The sequence below is a fragment of the Lampris incognitus genome, chromosome 10 (genome assembly GCF_029633865.1).
Source record: "Lampris incognitus isolate fLamInc1 chromosome 10, fLamInc1.hap2, whole genome shotgun sequence".
Taxonomy (NCBI): domain Eukaryota; kingdom Metazoa; phylum Chordata; class Actinopteri; order Lampriformes; family Lampridae; genus Lampris; species Lampris incognitus.
The window spans coordinates 35,589,757-35,613,975 of NC_079220.1; the positions used below are offsets into that span (position 1 = coordinate 35,589,757).

Here is a 24,219-nt window from a genome sequence, read left to right on the forward strand (position 1 = left end):
AGACCAGATATCGATATCACCCAAGGTGACACAACTTCACTGGTGCCATTTTATTTGGTACACTAACAGAAGTAAAATAATACATGATAACCTTTCCAAATGAGCAGCTATTTCATTTTTCTTTCAGGAAACCTGTTTCTGTGCCTCTCACGATTGTGTATTTGCCCAGATTTTTACAAATATAGCATTTCAACACCCCTGGTACTGATTAGCCTAGCTTAAACTCTGGGACAGTTCTTAGTTGGCCAACAACCAAGGATAACCAGTACTGTGTACGTCCATTCATTGTGCTAAGCTAGGCTAACGTGCAGCCAGATAGCTTTCTACTAAACACATATAGAGGAAACTGGTATCTATCTTCTTGTCTCACTCTGGAGAAGATTGTAAGCTAATTTCCCATAATTTTAGCATGTTCTTTTAATGTATATGTTAATATGATTAGTTAAAGTGGCTACGAGGAACTTTCATCTTGTGTTGATTTTAGCGGCCTCATGTGGACAAAATACAGCTGTTGCATAGCAACTAGGTAATGTATCTATTTGTGGCTATGTAAGATAAATAATGGTAATATGACGCTGGTGAAGCAAAGTAAACTTTGTTTTAGTAGTGTTCATACACCTAAGTTACATGTATTTGTTTGTATGTGGCAGGTGAAAACTGACTGAATATGGCCACTGGTGAACAAGCAAGTTTTTACCCAATACCAAAGCGCCCACGGGTGGAGTGCATTATCCACTGTTCTGATGATACAGATAAACTGGTTTCACTACAAAGTGTCGACTCATGGAGAACTCTGCTCAGGGCAGCTCAGATACGAAATCATGCACCAGTTTTGAAACTGGCAAAAGACATTCCTGAGGGACAGATTCCAGCAATCTACTACCACAGAAAGTGTCGCAGTATCTTCACTATGAAGCAAATTCTTGATGGCCTCCTTGCAAAAGAAAAGAAAAGTTGTGTCTCTGCTGAAGAGAAACAATCTAAGAGAGTAGCTCGACATGCTCCAAGTACATCTAGGACTTATGATGCAGAGTGCATATTTTGTCAGAAAAACAGCAAATATTCCAAGAGACAGAATACGAGAGAAGTACTGGTGCAGTGTCGAGAACTGCGAGCTGATGCAAAGATCAGGAGTGCAGCCACAAAGAAAAGGGACAGCAGAATCCTTGCCATTGTGAGTAGAGACCTTGTAGCAGCTGAAGGGCACTTCCACAGGTCATGCTATAGACTTTACACCAAAGAAGAGGTTTCCAAAGGAGAGGTTGCCAGCAATGAAGATGATGATGATGCAGCCCAGTATGAAGCTGCTGTGAATAAGGCATACAATGAGCTGTTCCTCTTCATCAGGATGGAGCTTTTTGGCAATCCTCAAGTGATGACAATGACTGATCTCTCTTCTAGACTGGTAGCTTCAATGAACTCCCAAGGCATTGCCCAAGTCAAGGAATCAACCAAGAAGCACATAAGGCGAAACCTGGAGAGTGAGTTTGCTGGAGCCTTGCAGATATTCCCTGATGAGAAAGGAAAATTCCTCCTCTATCCCGATAATTTGTCCATGAGGGAACTTGCCAAAGAAAATCAGTCTCTCAAAAGGGAGCTGCAGACCCTGAAAAGTGTCAGTGCACGAGATGTTATAGCCAAAGCAGCCATCAAATTGAGAGCAGACATTAAAAGTCAAGATGTTCCTCAAACTTGGCCGCCTGAAGTCAAACCAGAAGCAGAATGTCCTACCATTCCAGAGTCGCTCATTATCTTCCTGTACTCTCTACTCACAGGCTCAAATGATCCTGATCATGCATCCCAGAGAGTGCAGTGCCTTCTGCAGTCATTTGGCCATGACATAGTATATGCAGTGACATGTGGAAATACCAAGCCTTCCAAGCACATTGTTCTGCCATTCAGTGTCAAATCGTTGACAGGAAATGTAGAGTTGATAAACATCCTCAACCGACTTGGTCACAGTGTGTCCTATTCACAGATGGAAGAGATCAACACTGCCCTGTGTCTCCAGAAACTCTCATCATCAGGGAGTGGCATTGCCCTTCCAGCTAACATCCATCCTGGCATATTCACAACTTTAGCCTGGGACAATATCGACCGTCTTGAAGAAACTGTCAGTGGTGAGGGAACATCTCACAGAGTCAATGGGATTGCTGTGCAAGCAAAGCCAGTCAACCCACTTCCTGTCCAACCCATGCCCACTGTTCCCAAAACAAAGAAGAGAAGCATTGATGGACCCCCACCAATGTTACCAACTTACAATGCTGGACAACGGGTAGGGCCACCACAAAGCAAAAAGTCAGATACCGATACTGCAGCCAATACTAAGCTTGCCAGAGAGAAAAACCTTCTTTGGGTCCTAGCACGCATGTCACAACAAGAAGAACAATCAGTCAGCAGCTGGACAGGTTTCAACATCCTGACTCGAGGAGAGATGACGGTCATCCCCGACAATATAGGCTATCTGCCTACCATCAATGCTCCAGCGACACAAATGTCTACTGTCAACGAGGTGCTTAACCAGTCACTGAGCATCATGCAGTGCTTAGGCCTGAGGAAGATTGTCTGTGTCTTTGACCAAGCCCTGTATGCGAAGGCTGTCGAGATCACATGGAAACACCATGACAAGTTCCATGATATCATCGTTAGGCTTGGGGTATTCCACACCATCTGCACACTGCTGGCAATAATAGGAAAGCGTTTCCAAGATGCTGGACTCAAAGACCTCTGCATTGAGTCTGGCATGATTGCAGAAGGCTCAATTGCTGGTGTTATGGATGGCCGCAAGTACAACAGGACAGTGCGACTACACAAGCTCCTGTATGAGGCTCTCATGCGACTGACCTTGAATGGTTTCCTGTCCTGGTTGGAAGAAACTCACAGGAATGACATGGTTCACCTGAATGAGACACTGAAGACCATTGACAGCCTTGGGAAAGAAGTCTCACAACATGCTTTGAAGGAGGTCCTCGAGAACAGCTCTTGTACACGCATCATGGATCTATTTGAAGTCTACCGTGAGCTCCTTAGAGGTGGAAACGGCAGCCTCTCGAACTTCTGGATGTCCTATTTGGACATGGTTGAAATCTTGTTGGGGCTCATCCGAGCATCCAGAGAGGGAGACTGGATGCTACACTTGGCTAGCATTCGAGCAATGATCCCATGGTGCTTTGCTTATGACAGGATGAATTATGCACGCTACCTCCCCTACTACTACGCCCAGATGTCTGAGCTGCCCATCACACACCCAGATGTGTACACAGAATTCATGGAAGGAGGCTTCTCAGTCCAACTGGGCTCCACCAATCCCTTCTGCCGAATCCCTGTTGACCAAGCTATAGAAGAAACGGTGAACAAAGACACCCAAACAGCTGGAGGGACAAAGGGATTCAGCTTGAAGCCAGGAGCTGTGACCAAATATTATCTCACAGCTGAGTATAGAAGCATGTACCTCAGACAGCTGAGAGACCTGACAGGTCAAGGCAGGTGCAAATGGTCTCATCCAGATCTACAGAGTCCAAGGATCAAGAGAGATGAAGCAGATGTCCAGTCTCTCATGGACCTTATGGAGAATAACTGGCTCAATCCTATGTCCCCTGATGAGATTGATTTGGTTAGCCTCTCCACTGGCAACATGGCTCCACCTCATGTGACCATAGATCTCTTGAGAGCTCTTGAGAAAGGAGAAGAGGCCTACCAAGCATTCCAGCAAACAAGGTTAGATGCAAACCCACCACCTGTGAAATTCCACGACAAGATGACCAAGCAAAGTCTGAAAACATTCTCCAATGTCAGCACAAAACAAGCTCATGGAAAGAAAGCACAGGATGTGGTTCTGAAGGCAGATAGAAACCTTTTCAGTCACATGATCCTGGTGGCTGAAAGCAGGAAGGTGAATCTGAAGGATGTCCTTGCCTACCCATTGGGCCCACTACCATGGGCACTGGCAAATGCTGATGGGTCCTTACGAAAAACAAACAAGGCTGCACTTGCCAGAGAGCTTGAAAAGAATGTATCTCCTGCAGAAGACATCCCAATCCCATCTACTTCCATCATTGATGGGATGAGCCTGGTCCAAAAAATGAATGGCAACAACAAAACCTTTGCACAGGTGGCAGAGTCAGCCTTGACCCAGGTCCTCCATGAGGGAGCACAGAGTGGGAGGATTGATGTTGTTTTTGATGTCTATCACCAGACTTCGATCAAAGATGCTGAACGACTGAACCGGGGTGGAGACATCACTCTCCAGTACAAGAATCTTGCAGGGGGACACCACGTCTAGCAGTGGAGAAAATGTCTGTGCAGTTCCTCCAACAAGACCAGTCTCATCAAGTTTCTGGTGGAAGAGTGGAAACTCCCACGATACAGAGCTATGCTGCATGGCAAGGTGTTGTACATGACCTGTGAGGAAACCTGCTACAAGTTGACAGAAGATGGGTGTGAGGAAGCAGCAGAACTGCACTCCACACATGAAGAAGCTGACACCCGTCTGCTCCTGCATGCATTGCATGCAGCAAATGCGGGCTCAAAGTCAGTTATCATCACAGCTGAGGACACTGATGTCATGGTGCTTTGTCTTGGCTTCCAGAAGGACATCACCTGTCCCATCTACCAGAAGTGTGGGACTCAGAACCGCACACGGTTTGTCGACATCACCAAACTGGCAAGTTCACTTGGAGACAGCATCTGTGACAGCCTAATTGGCTTACATGCCTTCACAGGCTGCGACACTGTCAGTGCATTCCCTGGTCGAGGGAAGCTGAATGCCCTGAAGATAGTGAGAAAGCACACTTCCTGCCAAGAGACTTTTAGTCAACTGGGACAGACATGGAATGTGAGTGATGAGCTGTTCCAGAAAATTGAGCAGTTCACCTGTCGGATGTATGTTGCTAATAGCAGCACTGCTGAGGTGAACAAACTGCGTTACCAGCTCTTCTGCACCAAAAGGAGAGAGGTTGAGTCCAGCCAGCTGCCACCATGTAGAGACTGTCTCTTTATGCATGTTCAACGAGCCAACTATCAGGCAGCAATATGGAAGTGCTGTCTGCAGGCTAACCCTGTGGTGCCAAGCCCTACTGAGTATGGATGGACAGACGATGAAGGCAAGCTGGCCATTTACTGGATGCGCTCCCCACCTGCACCAGATGTGGTCTTGGAAATGCTAACATGCAAGTGTGTGCATTCATGCAAAATGCCAAGCTGCATGTGCCTGTCAAATGGACTTCCATGCACAGACATGTGCATGTTACAGACCTGCAGTAACCAAAAACCGCAGGATGGTCCAGAACTGGACTTTGAACTTGGGGAGTCAGATGATGAGAGAAACGAGCAGTTTGATGAATGACAGTGTGATGATTCTGATGGTATTACTGTGGTAGTAGTCTATTGATGCACAGGATGTTGATTCTGGACTTGGTTACCCAGAGCTTGATAACAATAATGTAACCATATTCACATATACCCATTACCCTACCCATTACCATTACATATACCCACTAATGATATGGGATTACATGTATCATTGACTAAGTATATGTAAATCTCAATGTTGTTTAAAATATTAAAATAGTTCATTACCTCACTATGGTATTCCTTTTTATCATGTATTTTGATTGTGTATTTAAACAAATGTATAGAGACCAGTTTGTGACCTAACTGGCTTTGGTCTAGTTCTCATTTAAGGCTCACAATCACCTCACACAATGAAATAGTATGGGTATATTATACATTTCCTGAATCTTTACAGTCCTGTGAGTATTCCAGTTTTTGTGTTTTGTGTCCCTGATATTCCTAGATGCCACAGGGCTAAAAGAAAGTATATAGTTTAGGCGAAAATTGCAGAAAGATGTGTGTTATTGACGGGTTGAAGAGCTCAAGTGACCTCTATATTTGTGAGAAATATCCACAACAGGGCTTGAATGAAAGCTAAGAAGGTCCCCTTTAAAATGATACCAAAGACAATATTATAGAACATTGAAAAATGTCCTGACCATGAGGCTAAACCAGGATATGCACCAGCGTCTAAAATGCGATTTAGTTTAGCGGGTGGTTAACTTCATGAGCTGATAACTGTGATACAGCTGCCACTCAGGAAAGGTTATCATACCAAAATATCATCTACAGACATGGATCCTTTCAAAAATTATAAGTAAGTTTTGCCACCTTGAGTGTACCGAAATATCGTCTGGCCCATGGACTATCAGGAGGAGAATCCTTGAGAGATTCGATTGAAGGTCGAGTTCTCATGTTATCAGCCGAGCGATGGTATCTCAGCCAAGTTGTCACTTAGCCTGTCGGATCCCACTGGTTTAGAGGTGGCCCTAGTTTGATGAACATCAAGGCGGATACCCGTTCAATCAGTAACTTCGTGCGGATCGGGGTGACAATTAGATTCATCTGAATCCCCTCGTGAGATGAGTTTGGTGCAATTCATTAAAGGCCTGAGCTTATAGGGTGTAGCATCCCCATTGATCACGATAAAGTCTCTGAATCCATTAATTGCACTAAAAGTTGGCAGCCTGAATCTTTTACGGAGTTCACTTATTCCCACACCGCTCCAAAACCGGGTACTGGTGCTGGTGGCCAGTTGTCATGTTCCAGGTCTTTCAGTTGTGCAATCAAATGGACATACTCCGACTCGGCTTGGAAGGTTGCTGCTGGCCCTGATGCAGTGGTGAACATCTGATAGTTCAGATTATTGCTTAGACTTCTAATAAACTGTTGATGATTGATGGAAACTATTTTTGAGTTATCTGTCAGCACAACTGTGCCAAACCTGCCTGCTGATATTACCATTTCAGCTGCAAAGACTTTGCTTCCTGGTCGGTTGCTCGGTAAAAAAAAAACAATTTGGAGGGGGGGGGGCGCAATTTACCTTGGCGCAGCACACCCGACAGCTGCTTTAATGTCCACACAGGACAAGCCTATAGATTAGATTAAATTGTTTTATTAGCCACATGACCAAGGCCAGTGGAATTTGTTTTTGGTACACATTAAACTCTGCAGCACAATCCATACATGGACAACAACAGACACTCCACATATGATCACGAACAATACAGTCATACGATAACAGAAATAAACTTATCATGCATAACAACTAGGCGAATGGTAGTATTTATGCCAGAGGTGTGTGAGAAGGGGACTATAGAGAGGAATTCAGAGTTCTGATAGCTAGGGGGGGAAAACTGTTTGTGACAGTGACCTGTAGCGCCTCATTGAGGGAAGGAGCTGGAAGAGGTGATGAGAAGGATGTGAGGAGTCAGAGATTATCTTTGCTCACTTTACAGTCCGGTTAGTATATGTAGAGATGCAACTGATGGGAGTGGGTTGCCCATGATTTTGGATGCCTTGTTGACAATCCGCTGCCGTTTTTTTTCTGTGTTTGACTGTCCGTGCCATCGTACCATACTGTAATAGAATATGTTATGATGGCTTCGATAATGGCTGAGTAAAACAGACCGAGCAGTTGATGTTGAGCCGGTATTTTTTTAAGCTGCCTAATAACGTAAAGTCGTTGTTGAGCTTTTGCAATGATGCGTTTGTTCTGTGTTAATGTTCCACTTCAGGCTATGCTGATGTATGTTCCAACGAATTTAAAAGAGTCAGTGGTGGCGATGGGGTCTCTGTTGATTTGAATGGGTGTTTTAGGATTCGGCATGCATCGGAAGTCAATAATGAGTTCTTGGGTTTTGGCTGTATTAAGCAGAAGGTTATTGTTTGCACGCCAAGTGACAGCTTGGTCTACTGCAGTGCGGTGCTGGGTTTCATCATTGTTGGAGATGAGGCCTACAATGGTTGTGTCGTCTGCATATTTTATTATTTTCACAGAGCTATCCATGGATGTAAAGTGGGTGGTGTAAAGTGAAAAGAGCCATGGGGCGAGAACACAGCCCTGAGGAGCACCTGTACTGAGGGTAAGAGGATGTGAGGTTAGGTTATTAACCTTCACCCTCTGTGGCCTGTTCCACAGGAAGCTCCAAATCCAGTAGCATATGGCTGGGTCAATGGTCATATCCAAGAGTATGGTAAAGAGTTTGAGTTGGCTGATGGAGCTGAAGGCGGAACTAAAGTCTATGAACAGGATGCATGTGTAGGCGTTTGGTGATTCCAGGTGTTGCAGGGCATGGTAGAGGGCTGTGCTAACTGCATCCCTACCAGAATGGTTGGCTTGATAGGCAAATTGATATGGGTCCATCATTGGGGAGGCGCAAGATTTCGAGTGTGACAGAACGATGCGCTCAAATCCTTTCATGGCTACAGATGTTAGGGTAACTGGTCTGAAGTAATTGAGGCAGGTGATCTTTGAGGACTTTGGCACAGGAATGATGGTAGAGAGTTTGACGCACTGTGGGACTGTACTTGGCTTAGAGAGGTGTTAAATATGGTGGAACATATCGGGGCTAATTGTGCTGTACAGTGGCTCAACAAAGCAGGACTGATGTCATCTGGCCCTGCTGCTTTCTTAATGTTTCTTAATGCTTCTTGAATGTTGCTCTCACCTCATCCTCCTTGATGCAGAAGGGTGGGATTGGAGTGGGAGTAGGGGGGATGGCTGGTGGAATAGTTTTTTCAAACCTTGCATAAACCTTATTTAATTTATCTGGGAGTTTATGGTCATTATCTGGAGGGGAGCAGGGGCATTTTTTGTAATCTGTCATTTCCTTAAGATTTTTCCATATTGATCTGGAGTTACTGGGAGAGAATTGTTGTTCCATATTGACCTGGAGTTACTGGAAGACAATTGTTGTTCGAGTTTTGTTGCGTAGCTAGACTTTGGTTTTCTTATTGCAGCACGTAACTTATACTTGGCTGCTCTGTACTGATCCCTGTTTCTGTTTTTGTATGGCCAGTTCTTTTCTTTGTGTAGGAGGTGTAATTCTTTGGAGAACCAGGATTATTGCCATACGATGTCACTGCTTTGGTAGGGATGCACATTTCCTCGCAGAACTTGATGTATGACGTTACTGTGTCAGTGAGTTAACCGAGGGAGTTGCAAGCTGCACTAGATACATGTATATTCCAATTCGTGCATTCAAAGCACCCTCGAAGCATTTAAATGGCATCCAGGACCTCACAGATTTTGATGTTTTCTTGATGGATTTAAACGTTTGTCGGTATTTTGGGATGAAGAGTAACACAGTGTGGTCGGACTTCTCCAGTAGAGCCCTCGCGAATGCACGGTAAGCATTCAAAATTGAGATGTAGCAGTGATTCAATGTTGTGTTTTCGCTGCTATGGCAAGCGACTTGTTGCTCATAGTTAGGTAGTTCGAGGGACGGATTCGTATGGTTGAAATCATCCAACACGATGGCAGACGTGTCAGGGTTGGAGTTTTCAACATAGGGAATGCGTTCCAAGTGTTTGCTCATGGCTGTGTTAGCATTAGCTTGTGGTGGAATGTAAACAGCAATTAATACAATTGAAGCGAATTCTCTCGGAAGGTAATACGGTCTGCATTTTAAACTGATGAATTCAAGATCATAAGAGCAGTAGAGGCGAAGGATTGTTGAGTTGTTACACCAGCGCTGATTGACCAGAAGACAAATACCTCCGCCTGTTGACTTGTGAGATAGTTTGAGTCATCGCTTGATCAGGGACCGATTGATCCAGTAAAGCAGAAGGCTGAGCAGTCTCTGCAGTCTCTGTCGCTTTGTGTTCATGACAAAAGTTCATCCATTTTATTTTAGAGGGATCGCATGTTAGATAAGATTAGTGCTGATAGTGGGAGCCGATACGGCCGTCTCCTGGACCTGCAGAACACCCTGTTCTCCGTCTCCCTGTGCTAGGTGTATTTCCCCAGGGTGGCGATTCAGTGTTGTTTACAACCAGTGTATCCTCTGGAATGTTGGCAGATAGTCCCAAATTGCCAAATGTAGTCCTCCTGATGTACAGCAACTCCTCACAGTTGTATTGCCATAGACATGATTATTTTCTGACAAACCATAGACAAAACTGCAAGACAGAGCAGTAGAGCAGGAACTGGGGCAAGCCTCACGGTGGCCAACTTATCTTTGTTGCTCTATAGATTTTTTTTAGGGTTCGTAGATGGTGGATGATTGGCAATCGAGACGAGGTGTTGCGGTGTGTGTGAACATGATTGACAGCCACGAAAATTGGCCAATCACATTAGATCAAAAAACATTAAAACAACATCAATTCACTGCCAATAAAAGTGGGACAACTGCGCCCCATGGAAAATCTGAAGAAACCAATTAGACAGCAGCCTCAGGTGTCACAAATCAGACAACCCACACGCAGAATCTGAGCAGAGGCAGGAGTTAGGCAAAAGAGCGACTTTACTGATAATTACTGGCAGAGCAACATACAGTCCGCTCCAGAGATTGAAAAAGAAAATCAAGCCGACCAAGCTGAGTTAAGGGCATAAGGCAAAAAGTTAAAACAAGGAAGGAGGCGCAGGTCAAAATCCAGAAAAAAAGGCAATACATACAATCAGGCAGGATACGAAGCAGGCAGGGAGCCCAAACTACGATCTGGCAAACAACAAGGGCCAACTGACTAGAATATATACTAGGGTCATGAAACAGGCAAGTAACAAGTGTGAGAGAATGAGCAACTGATAGGCTGACTGGTAATGCAGGGGGCGTGTCAATGGGTGGAGACAGTGTGCTGGTGGGAACAGCTAGCAGGTGCTTATTGGAGAATGAGTAGAGGGGTGTATACAGGAGAAGCAGCAGGAGGAAGGGGGCTAAGAGAAGCAGGAAGCTCCAGCAGAGTCCATGACAGTAGTCCCCCCATGGACGCCCCAGGCGTCCTATTGGGCTGGTGAGGGTTCAGACGGTGGAACTCCCTGATGATGTTGGGGTTGTAGATGTCCCTGGCAGGAACCCAAGATCTTTCCTCAGGGCCGTAGCCCTGATTAGCCCTCTCAGTCTGCCCATTGGTCTGTGGATGGAAACCTGACGTCAGTTGGACCGAAACACCTATGAGAGTACAGAAAGCTTCTCAAAAACGAGAGGTGAATTGAGGTCCCCTGTCAGAGTCCACAGAGGCAGGCCATGTATCCTAAAAACATGTTGCACAAGGAGTTGAGCAGTTTCCTTAGCTGTAGGTATTTTAGGCAGTGGAATGTAATGCACGGACTTTGAAAAACAATCAACCACAGTAAGGACCACTATGTTACCCTCAGAGTCCGGGAGACTGGTGATGAAGTCCAGGGCTATGTGTGACCAGGGTCATAGTGGAATGGGCAGCAGGTTTAGGAGTCTTACTGGAGGACGATTGGTCGGCTCCCCCTGGGCACAGTTGGGACAGGCAGCTACATACTCCAACACATCCTTCTGCATGTGGAGCCACCAAAACCTCTGGTGGAAAGTAACCAACGTGCGTGAGACCCCTGGGTGGCAGGCAAGTCTGGACGCATGAGCCCACTGGAGAATCTGGAGTGGACAGACACAGGAACAAACAGCCTCCCTCTAGGTTCATTACCTGGGGATGGATGTTGATGGAGGGCCTCCAGTACCTTTTGCTCAACAGAGAACTGGGCAGTAGCAAAGAGACATTGGCTGGGCAGGATTGTGTCAGGTTTGGAGGATTCCCCCTCCTTGACAAACTGGCGTGACAGGGCATCCGGCTTCACATTTCTATACCCTGGACCTGGATGGTAGGAGAGGGTGAAGTTGAAATGTGAGAAGAAAAGGGCCCATCTTGCCTGCCTGGAGTTGAGATGCTTCACTGTCTTAATATACTCCAGGTTCTTGTGGTCCGTCCAAACCAGGAACGGTTTCTCCGCCCCCTCTAACCAGTGTCTCCACTCCTTCAATGCCATCTTGACAGCAAAGAGCTCCCGATTGCTGATGTCTTAATTTATTTCTTTGCGAGACAAATGGTGAGAGAAGAAAGCACAGGGTTGCAGCTTATTATCCTTGGGGGACCGTTGAGACAGGACAGTCCCCACTCCCACATCGGAGGCATCCACCTCAACCACAAACTTGAGCTGAGGATCAGGTGTGATGAGGATAGGAGTGTAGGTGAAGGCTTTCTTCAGCGTAGAAAAGCCTCCTCTGTAGCAGCCTACCAGGAAAGGGGAACCTTGGGGGAGGTAAGAGCGGGTAGTGGGGCAGCAATAGAATTGTAACTGCATATAAACCTCTTATAGAAATTTGCGCATCCCAGGAGACTTTGAAGCTCCTTTCGGGTGGCGGGCTGGGACCATTCTAGCACCGCCTTTACTTTGGCAGAGTCCATCTCCAACCTCCCAGCAGACACTACAAACCCCAAGAAAGACACAGTGCCCTGGTGAAATTTGCACTTCTCAGCCTCATGTATCACGTACAGCTGGTTCTCCGGTAAGCATTGCAGGACCCGCCTCACATGCTGCACATGTTCCTGAGAAGACTTAGAGAATATCAGAATATCATCCACGTACACATAGACAAACTGATTAACCATGTCCCGCAACACGTCGTTAAAAAGGGCCTGGAAGACACCAGGGGCGTTCATCAAACCAAAAGGCATTACCAGATATTAATAGTGTCAACTGGGTGTGTTAAAGGCCATCTTCCACTCGTCTCCCTCACGAATGCGTACCAGGTGATAAGCGTTGTGGAGGTCTAGTTTGGTGAAGATGGTCGCTCCCTGCAATTTCTCAAAAGCAGAGGAGATAAGTGGTAATGGATACCGGTTCTTAACTGTGATGTCATTGGGCCCTTGTAGTCAATGCAATGCTGGAGGGAATGATTTTTTTTTCTCCACAAAAAAAAAAGAGAAAAAAAGGCTGCGCCTGCTGGAGAAGAGGATGGCCGGATTATGCCTGCGGACAAAGCAGCACTAATACATTTGTTCATGACCTCCATTTCAGGGGCTGTCAGAGAGTAAAGCCTGCCCTTAGGCGGTGATGTTTCGGGCAGCAGATTAATAGCACAGTCCCCGGTGCGGAGGAAGAGTAGTGGCACGTGACTTGCTGAATACAAGTTTTAAGTCCAGATATTCAGCTGGCACTGCCGACAGGTCCGGAAACTCCTCCAATGGCTCCATGACACCACCTGATGGCAAGACTGACAAAAGACACTGCAACAAACAAAGTGCTCCAACTCAAAATAGTGTTAGTAGCCCAGTCAATTTGGGGATTGTACTTGACCAGCCTGGGATACCCCAATATTAGAGAGACATGAGGAGTGCCTATCAGATGCAAGGGAATCTTTTCACAGTGATTGCCAGACAGCAGGAGTGTTACAGGTTTAGTTACATATTTTACCTTAGCGAGAGGCTGGCCATTGAGAGCGTTGGCTTGCATGATTTGGGGTAGCTCTTGAGTACGGGATTCCCAGTTGCCTGACCAACGCTGTGTCAATCAACCTTTCATCTGCACCAGAGTCCAGCAGCAAGGCAACCTCCAATTGTTGATCTCTCCATTGAAGGGTGGCAGTTAGTAGAGAGCGTTTGATGGAAGATTTGGATAGGGACGAATCATTGAGCCAATTATATTGGGGGGATGATTAGGTGGCCAGATGGAGAGAGTCAGGCTGGGAATTTTGCCAGGACACCGGGGAACCCCCTACTCTTTGCAATAAGTGCCATGGGATCTTTAATGACCACAGTGAGTCAGGACCTCAATGACCAATGTGATCAACACCCTAAGTAAACTGTTCATGTTGGGGAATACATCTTTATCACAGGAGTCTAAGACTTAGATTAGGGATGGGTATGAGTGACCTCCATTCACCTTTCGTTTGATCAGTTGCCCAAATACTGTAAGTTCGGGCCCATCTACTCCAAGTCCATAATGCTTGCTTTACAGCCCATAGTATTTCCATCTGGCCAAATGAGTCTGATGCAGGCGGCAGGGAGGCAGCAGCCTTCATTATTCCGTAGGAGTCGCACTGTCAAGAATCGAAATCCACAATGAATGCAAATCCAAGTCACTCCTAATGGGCACAGCCCTGCCCACTGTAGAGGTCACATGCGAATCGACTAACCTGGAAGGTAATTCCCTCTTACGAGCTCCCGCAACATCCCAGTTCTGCACATCATTTTTCTTCATGACGTCATCAGTAAGCCTGATGATTCTCTCAAATTCCCCATCTGAGTTATTCCTAAATGTAGCAAAAGTTTCTTTGAGGCCCTCAATCATGTAGATGCAATCAGTCACCGAAGCAGATTGGGACTGTAGGCCTTTGTCGCAAAATCACTGGCACTGAGCTTAGAAAAGGCCACAAGGAGAATGATGAATCTTTTGGTCTACAATTGTTGCAAGAGAGACTCTGCATCTATTTTGGTCTGGCCAGAGCCTTCTGCAAACTCACTCAGTGTTTCTAATATGACGTCAAATAAAGTCAAAACTGACAGACTCAGATTTTGAACTCAATCTAATATCTGTGGAACGCACAAGCTGAAGACAGGCTCTATCTGGGTGAAGCTCTTTTTGGATTTGTAGAAATCGTGCGTATCTGTTGGCTCCAGTCATGAAACGGTGCAGTAAATTTAAAACATAAAAAAGATTTTTTTTTTAAAAGAGGCCATTTTCGGGGCTGTCGAAAGCCAAAGATTCAGGCAGTGCGAGTGGCAATATACATACACTGCATGGGGGAAAGATTTTCTGAGCAGCATTTGCACTCACACACAATCCAGGGTCCAGCTGCAGCAGTTCCAGTACTTTCAAGATTTTGTACCCTCTATTGCCACAAATCCGACAGCTCTCTCTCTCAGATTGCCATTGTGCATGCACCTCACACAGACACCAATTAGTTTCTTCTTCGAGAAGTCTTTGTATTCGTCAGCTAAGATGGCATAGTAGGTGTCAGTCTGTGCGCGCAACTCCGCTTTGATCTTCCGGAGTAGAGGCGATGCTGCAGTTTCAAGGAGATCGTTTTGAATGTCAGGGCTCATCATTTTTGCATTACTCGGAAGCTCATCAAGGCGATTTTTTTATCTATGGGTCATATGCACAAATCAGTTCAAACAGTTCAAGAAAGTTTCCGCTTTCTGTGTCTTCCCTGTAACCGCGTAGCGCAATGCCTTGTTTCGCACAGAAAAGCAAAATATCAATGACAACTTTCTATACCCAACACTTGCATCCATTCCACATACCGCGTGGAATGATGGCACTTGGGCGGTCCGCTCCTGTTTGCCAGATCTGGGCCAGAACCAAGCCATAACAATGCCACATGTGCCACATATTTGCCAAAGGTGGCCCATATTTTTTGTGTGATATTTGAGCGATATTCACCATTTACCACACGGGCCACTTCAGGGTCACATCCAGGTTACATGTTGCCGAGAGCGCCGCATCTTTGCCAAAAAAGGCCCACATTTGATTTGGCATATTTGCTATTATGCAGTGGGCCGCTTCAGGCTCACATGCATTTTGTCAGGGCCAGAAGAAGGCCATCAGTGCCGCATCATTGGCTGAAGTTGTCACGTGTTTAACTTGACCTACCCACGGGTGTACGTGCAGTGCGTGTGACGTATACAGGAAGTTAGACGCGCATGTTATAAAGGTTGTATGATGAACGAACGCTAGTAAAAGCTACACAGTTAAGAACCTACGAAGTCGGCTCATTCTTGCATTATTCTTATGTCAGTAAGACAAGGCGTCTACGGACATTACATGGTGTCAGAATAGTCTGTGTATCTGAACACGAGCGGTCATGCCGAAGTTTAATCCGCCGAGTGAATTCAAGTTTGACTGCCCCGTTGAATGGCCGGAGTGGAAACAACGGTTTTCGCGCTTCAGGCTCGCGACAAAGCTGGATAAAGACGACGGGGAGATTCAAGTGAGTTCGCTGATTTATTCAATGGGCAGCGAGGCTGAAAAGATATTCAGCTCGTTTGACTTCGCGGCGGAGGGTGATAACGTGGACTATGATATCGTACTGAAAAAGTTCGACGACTACTTTATTCCCCGCCGTAACATCATACATGAGAGGGCGTGCTTCTATCAACATAGCCAGCAGCCAGGAGAGACAGCGGAGATGTACATCCGGACATTGTATGAGCTGTCTGAACACTGTGAGTTTGGGGACAAGAGGGATGAACATATCAGAGACCGTCTGGTAGTGGGCATAAAAGACAAAGTGCTCTCCCGTCGGTTCCAGCTCACAGCGGACCTTACTCTGGTGAAAGTCATTGAACAAGTGCGCCAGGCGGAGGCAATAACAAAGCAGCTCAGCCTCCAAGCTAACCAACCAGAGGCCCAGCTGGCTAACGTCAATGTTGTCCGACGGCAGGACGGACGCCAAAAGAAAAAGGGCGGACAGCGTCATGGTGGCAGCAGACCTGCAACCAACAAAGTAGATGAATGCGGGAGGTGTGGCAAGACGCAGCACACCGATGAGCGGAAGTGTCCTGCAACGAACAGTAAGTGCAACAAGTGTCATAAAAAGGGACATTGGGAGCGTGTATGCCAAGGGACATTTAAAAAGCTGAAGCCAAACATAAAACTGGGACCTCCTGACACATGCTTCATAAGCCCAGGTGGAAACATCAGCTGCATAGGACAGTTTCAAGCCACAACCAACTACAAGGAGAAACAATACTCCTTTCCAGTGTATGTGATCAAGGGGAGAGGCAACTGTCTGCTGAGTCGTCCAGAGGCAGTGGAGATGGGTCTAGTGAAGCGGATGGATGAGATCAGCGGAGTTTTCGGTTCAAGTGGACTGCTGAAAACAGACCCAGTGAAAATAGCTCTGGTGGAGGGTGCCCAGCCATACGCGGTGCATACAGCCAGACGGATACCGCTGCCACTCGTACCACTGGTTAAGAAAGAACTGCAGCGCATGGAAAATGAGGGCATTATTGAAAAAGTGACTCAGCCCACAGAATGGTGCGCCGCTATGGTGCCGGTGCTGAAACCGAACAAGAAAGAGGTTCGCTGCTGCACTGACCTCCAGGAGGCTGAATCGAGCGGTGAAACGTGAGAAATACGTGCTGCCCACTATGGAGGAAATAATGCCAAGGCTCGCAGGGTCAAAGTTCTTCACAACGTTGGATGCAGCAAGTGGGTTTTACCAGATCCCCTTGCATGAAGACAGCAGGGGGCTCACCACTTTCATCACCCCATTTGGAAGGTATGCTTTCAGCCGCCTTCCATTTGGTATAACGAGTGCTCCAGAGATTTTCCAGAGAAAGATGGCGGAAACTCTGACCGGGCTAGAGGGCACAGAGGTGTACATGGATGACATCCTTATACATGGAGAGACTGAGGAAATCCATGACCGGCACCTAGCAGAGGCGCTGGGGGTCATTGAAACAGCAGGTCTCAAACTGAACCAAGCGGAATGCAAGTTCAAACAGAAACAAGTCCGCTTCCTTGGTCACGTCATCGACGAGGCAGGCATCAGACCTGACCCGGACAAAGTGGCCAGAATAGAGAACTTTCCTCAGCCCCAGAACGTGATGGAACTCAAGAGGTTCCTCGGGATGGTGAACTATTTGGCAAAATACGTCCCAGAGCTGTCCACTGTAGGTCAGCTGCTTTATGGACTGCTTAAAGCAACGACAGAGTGGCTGTGGGGACCTGCACAGAACACAGCATTCCAAGACCTTAAAGCAGCACTCGTCACCGCCCCGGTACTCACCTTTTATGACGTCACTAAGGCTACGGTGGTGTCAGCAGATGCCAGCAGCTACGGGCTGGGAGGCGTTCTGCTCCAGCAGCACGGGGAACACTGGAAGCCCGTGGCCTACTGCTCCCGACGGCTGAGTGACGCAGAGACAAGGTACGCACAGATCGAGAAAGAGTGCTTAGCCAGCCTCTGGGCATGTGAAAGGTTCGAGAAGTACTTGTTTGGGCTTGACAATTTCAGACTTGTCACCAATCATAAACCACTAGTGCCTCTCATGAACAGCAAAGACTTGGATAATGTGCCCATTAGGTGCCAGAGACTGTTAATGAGGCTGATGCGTTTCAATGCAGTGGCTGAATACGCACCAGGCAAAACGTTAGCTGTGGCTGACGCACTCTCCAGAGGCCCAGAGCAGCGCTACGGAGATGGTGCTTCTCATGATGATGTTGCGGCACACATTGATGCCATCGTGGGCCAGTTGCCTGCCACACCTCAAAGGATGCAGGAGATAAAACAGAGCACGGATGGGGATCTGCAGCTCCAGACAGTGTTGGGCTTCATCAGACACGGCTCGCCTGAGTATGTCGATAAAGTGCCGGAGACAGTCAGAGACTTTTATCAGGTGAGAGGGGAGTTATCTGAGGTAGATGGTTTAGTCATCAGAGGCAGTCGTATCGTCATTCCCACAGAGATGAGGGAGGTGATCTTAGAGATAATACACGACAGGCACCAGGGGATAGTTAAGTGCAGAGAGCGAGCTAGCCAGTCAGTGTGGTGGCCCAAAATGACAGAGCACATTACAACAAAGATACAGCAATGTCAATTCTGCAGAGAACACAAGAACACACAGAGAAAAGAGCCTTTAATGTCAAGTGAGCTCCCATCCAGACCATGGCAGAAAGTTGGCATAGACCTGTGTGAGTACAAAAAGCAAAACTACTTGATAGTGTCTGACTATTATTCCAGGTTTTTGGAGATCCTAAATCTACCAACAACTACTAGCAGTCAGGTTGTAGCTAGGCTGAAGGCTACATTTGCACATTTTGGTATCCCTGAAATTGTAGTTAGCGATAATGGGCCACAGCTAGTTTCAGAAGAGATGAGGAGGTTCAGTGAGGATTATGATTTCATCCATGTGACTTCAAGCCCACACTACCCCCAGAGTAATGGACAGGCAGAGAGGGTTGTTCAGATAGCCAAAAGCATATTAAGACAGGAAGACTCTCTCCTCGCCCTGTTGACATACAGAGCTACACCCTTTTCTTCCACTGGAGCCAGTCCAGCGGAATTGCTCATGGGTAGGAGAATCAGAGCCACCTTACCCACATTGCAGCATAACCTGAAACCGGCCCGGCCTAAAGAGGAACTGATCAAAACCGCTGACGCCGCAGCCAAATCGAGGCAGTCTTTCTACTACAACCGCAGGAACGGCGTGCGGACACCGCGCCCACTGAACTCGGGTGACGCAGTACTCACCAAACTTGATGGACAGAAAACATCGACAATGCCAGCAGTTGTTCACAGTCAGAGCTCCACTCCCAGATCCTACGTAGTGGAGACAGCTCAAGGTGAACATTACAGAAGGAACAGGCGCCACCTGTTGGCCACACCCAAAACACTCACCTTTGTCAGCAGGGATCCTGACCATGTCACTCCAGGGGAGAATGGAAACACGGATGAGTCCCGAGCAGCAGAAATGCCAACTTCCACACCATATGTTACTCGCTCTGGCAGGGTGAGCAAGCCAGCAATCCGGCTGGATTTGTGAGGCGTATGGACTTGTGTACTGTGGGGGATTTTTTATTTTTTTTGTGAAAAGGGGGGTGATATACAGGTTAGAAAATCATCTTAGTGAGGGAGATGTAATGAATGAAAGATGTTATTATTTTGAAGGTCCTGTCACGTGTTTAACTTGACCTACTCACGGGTGTACGTGCAGTGTGTGTGACGTATACAGGAAGTTAGACGCGCATGTTATGAAGGTTGTATGATGAACGAACGCTAGTAAAAGCTACACAGTTAAGAACCTACGAAGTCGGCTCATTCTTGAATTATTCTTATGTCAGTAAGACAAGGCGTCTACGGACATTACAGAAGTGGCCTACATCCGGATGCTATCTGGGAAGACTACCAATTTTGAAATAATTAATATGAATGGCTTATGATTACACTATGTAAAGTGTTTACTAGGTTTGGAGTGGAGCCTCTTTTCAGTTTGCAGATGAAGACCTTCAGTCTGGATCAACCCTTGACGTGAAGACTCATGCTGCACCTGTGCAGGCTGCCAGACTACACATGCATTTAAGTCCACATAACGTGTAACATGTCTCACATGACACTGACATTATAATGGTAATTTCTGTCCCTGAAAATGGTTGATTATATAACTTTTTTTGAACTAGTACTCAGTCTTCTATCTTCTATAGAGAAATGTCCCCCCACTAATTATTCTCCCCAGGTGCAGTGTGACATTTGTCTCCGATGGACACTTCATGACTGTCTGACATCTGTCCCTGCAAATGGAAGTGAAAATTAAGTTTGCTTAGAATGCAAAAATATAGGTTAAATTTTTTTGATGAAATGTGTGTGCTTGTGAGATAAATAAAATGATAAGTGATACGTGTGTGTGTGTGTGTGTGTGTGTGTGTGTGTGTGTGTGTGTGTGTGTGTGTGTGTGTTGGGTTCTCATTATGAGCTACCTAAAACCAAATTTCTAGAGGTAGTAGTCCATTCTGATAGATATTTCCTACCTGACAGAATGAGCTGCCCTACTTATAACCCCATTTATAGGGATTGTATGTCTGCTTCTCATACATATCTGACCCGAGTATCTGCTAAACTGTTTTTTTTGCAAGGTTAGGTCATTACGAGTGAGAGGCTGAGATTATCACAATAGACTGATAGCTCATCCTGCGTGGGTAGCACAGACAGTCAGAAACACTGGCTGAGTGGCAGGCATGGCTTCCAGTCATTAAAAGTGATTGGAGAGCACTAAAAGGTACTGAAACCATTGAAAACGCATCTTGTTGTAGAGTAGTGCCCAATAACATAAAATAACATATTTAAACAGGACAAGTACCAAATACAATGATAAAATGATTAAAAAAAATCACAATGAAAACAACGGAAACACATGAAGGTGCTACAACAGGCTGCCACTAACACAGTGCCACTTATATATATATATATATATATATACTATATAGTATTTAAATGTTTATGTTTGCCTTGTTGTCTTTGTTTTAGCTTTATGTCTGTTCTGTGTAAGTACATGGAGAGCAATGGAGGAAGCGAAGTCAAATTCCCTGTATGTGCAGGCCTACACATACTTGGCCAAATAAACTGATTCTGATTTTATATCCTAGAGCCAGCCTGCCCATGAGATGCCAAAAATAGAAAAAGATGGCATGGAAAGTAAAGGTCTTCTGGAGTGTTTTGATCAAAAATGTTTAAGAATGTTTTCCATCAACACAGTTACAGGTATTTATTGTCTAACGGCAGCTACAGGTGGTTGTCACTATCTTTGACAATGGTCTCCATTGTATAAGATGTATGTTTTCATTTCAGCAGCAGGCACAGTCATTACATGGCATTCATCTGAGGCTGCCATCATTGGAAAGTAGAAGATAATCCCTCACAGAACAGGGAATGGCCAATTTACTGATTACTGAGTAGCACCGGGCTCCTAAGAACTGGTGTATGGCACAGCGACATAGATGCTGCAGTGAGCGGGGCTGGCCCCTCATCTGATGCACTAAGTCAAAGAAAGGCCGGTGTTCCTGTGACGGGAAGGAGGAAAAACAAAACAAAACACCAGGGTTAGATAATACAATGAAAGAACCAAGGAAAAGAATTGTTGACACAACAACCAGCTCACCCCATATACCTCAGCTGATAAAGACTCAATCCATTCACAGGCAGGTACAACAGTATATGAGTTCAGCATCACCTCCAACGTGGCAGGGGAAAGGACACAGTGCTTCAGCATCTTTACAGAGGAAGTGAATACAGGAGCTTTAGCCATGTTCCAATATCAACTTTCTTTTGTTTACTTTTTCCATTTTACCCATCTTACCTTAGGTGAAGCAGGCTTCGCCCCATGGTTTAGGAGTGAACGTGCTATTGCTTCAGGTTGCTGGTCTGGGTAATCTTCCACTACCTTTAATCAGAATCAGAATGGGGAAATATGAGATTTCTCTTTACTAGAACATGACACATATAAAACATTAGTATTGCCTTTTTAAAGTAACATCTAGGATAAATGTTGACAAGGCACTTTGGCACTGACCCCCACCCGTATCCCCTGCATTCCAACCAAAACATATACGCCACCTGCAACAGACAATCCATAGGTGTATAGCCTGCACAGTTGGCTATGTCAGGCTTTGCTCCATATTGCAGAAGGATGGCAACTATACGGGGGCTGCAGTTTGCACAGGCATTGTGCAGTGGGGTGTGCAACTTCCTGCCTGCAGTACAGGGATCTGCCCCAGCCTTCAACAGCATTTGGACGACACGAAGGTACCGACCCGATTCGGCTGGCCTGTCGGCTCCAGAGCAGGCAGCATTTAGCGGGGTCTCTCCCTCTCGGTTCTTGGCTAAAACATCTGCTCCGTGGGAAAGGAAGAGCTCCACATGCTTTTCCAGGCCCCTCCGAGCTGCTACATGCAGAGGCGTGAGCCTTGACTCCTTGGTCAACACATTTACCTCTGCTCCACCCGCTAACAGCAGCTCAGCACACCTGTAACAACATACACTTGTAGTTTGTGATCTTAACAAGACCTTCTGAATAACACCTATGTTTTCCATTTTATGAGGCCGCTAGCAGAGAAACTAGTTTTGTATAGAGATGCTTAGCTATTTAGGTTTTTAAAAAAACCCTCAATTGTATAGTGGGAAAGTGTTATTTGTCACTCACTGAAATGACTGGAGAGAGGTGCAGAGGTGAAGAGGGGATCTGCCCTCTGCTGCCAACAGATCAGAGTCTGCTCCATGAGAAAGCAGCAGCTGAACGCAGGCAGCATGGCCCCCTATACAGGATTCATGAAGGGCAGTGTAGCCACCTGGGTCAGCATCTACCTCTGCCCCACGGAATAACAGCTCCTCTACACATCCTGCATGGCCTCCGCTCGCAGCCAGACGCAAAGCTGAGGTTTGCTTTATCTTAGAGCTCAGGGTCCACATACCTGACAGCGGAATATGAAGGTTGGTCAAAGAGATTTGAAAATATCCATGGGTCAGTAGCAAAAAGATAAATAAGGGGAGCTGTGTTTTGGGCTAACTGTGGGCCATTGTTTACTGTAATTAAAAGGTGAGAGACTTCTATCTAATGTTATTAAACAGTAGTATTGTAGAATCTAACAACATATGTGGGAGCAGTACATATTTTGCTATTTTTTTATGATTTACAAACCCATCTCTGGAGTCCACACCATCTCCTCATGCACCATCTCCATTAGTGCATTGACCATAGTGGGGTCCTTCAACACAGCATAGACTCCCTTCATGTCCCCGCACATGAATGTGTTGTGCACAGCTGTATCTCTGCAGCGAACTGCAGGTGGAGGGGCCCGGACCTCCTGGAGCCTCTGCTGCCTGGAAGGGGGCCTAGGGGCCCGGGGCAGAGGTACCCTGGCCATGGCTCTCCTTTGGGCTAGTGCTCTCCTTGAATCTTCCCACTCTTGAAACTCTAACTGTAATCTCAGAGACCGCAGCGAGGGAGAAAGTGAAGGGAAAGGTGTCCGTTGACATGACATGATCAGCCTCTGGGGAGGTTTTGTTTAAATGTCAGTTTGTAAAGAAGATGTTCAGATTCGGATAACTTTATTAATCTCAGAAGGGCAATTCAGTTCCACAATCTACCCAGACCATACACAAACTCACATACAAGCGGCAATGAGCAGTATGTCAGAGACAATAGACTGAGCAGTACGTCAGAGACAATAGACAGATCAGTACATGGGCAAGCGCTGCACACTGGCGCCCTCGTGTGGCAATACATGCAGACTCACACGAGGATAAAAGTGCATATAGGTTAAAATAAAAATAACAAATAAATAGATAGATAGATAGATAGATAGATAGATAGATAGATAGATAGATAGATAGATAGATAGATAAATAAAGCATCATAAGATGCGTTGCACGTTACATTCCACCACTACATTCAGTGAACGTACAGGCCCACAAGCCACGTGAAAAACAGACAAGGACAAACCAACTATTATGGTTTAAGACAAAACAAAGCATTCATTTAAAATGACTACTCTCGGCATTTAACACCATGATAGTAGAAGGAATGAAGGACTTATGATACCGATTTGTCTTCATAGGGGGCGCTTTATAGCGCCGACCTGAGGGTGTATAAAATATAGCTATATGAGATATTTTTTAGATAAGATAAACTTCAACTGTGCATGATTAATGTATTCCACTCTCAAAAGCAATGAACATCCTTGCCTCTAAATAACTATCAATTGGAGAACTATACAGTTATTACTTACAGGATGTTGTGTTGCTGTAAAGCCCCCTGAGGCAAATTTGTGATATTGGGCTATACAAATAAAATTGACTTAACTTGACCCTAGCGTAAGAACCACTCAGAAGTAGACATCTAAATAGAAGTCATACATGAATCGACAGTTTTCATGCTAGAATTCCATGTTTTCGGTAGACGTCTCTGTTAAGAGGTCCA

General features: G+C 45.9%; 1 protein-coding gene across 1 annotated transcript; it reads right to left on the reverse strand.

The window, feature by feature from the left end:
* Positions 1-20,899: 20,899 nt before the first annotated feature.
* Positions 20,900-24,040, reverse strand: asb16 (ankyrin repeat and SOCS box containing 16). The gene is made up of 7 exons (XM_056288622.1): positions 24,029-24,040; positions 22,939-23,225; positions 22,444-22,711; positions 21,858-22,266; positions 21,601-21,684; positions 21,412-21,513; positions 20,900-21,304 (listed from the first exon to the last, which is right to left on the reverse strand). The coding sequence occupies exons 2-7, from the start codon at positions 23,162-23,164 to the stop codon at positions 21,119-21,121; spliced, it is 1,275 nt and encodes a 424-aa protein (XP_056144597.1). The 5' UTR covers positions 23,165-23,225; positions 24,029-24,040; the 3' UTR covers positions 20,900-21,118.
* Positions 24,041-24,219: the final 179 nt, after the last annotated feature.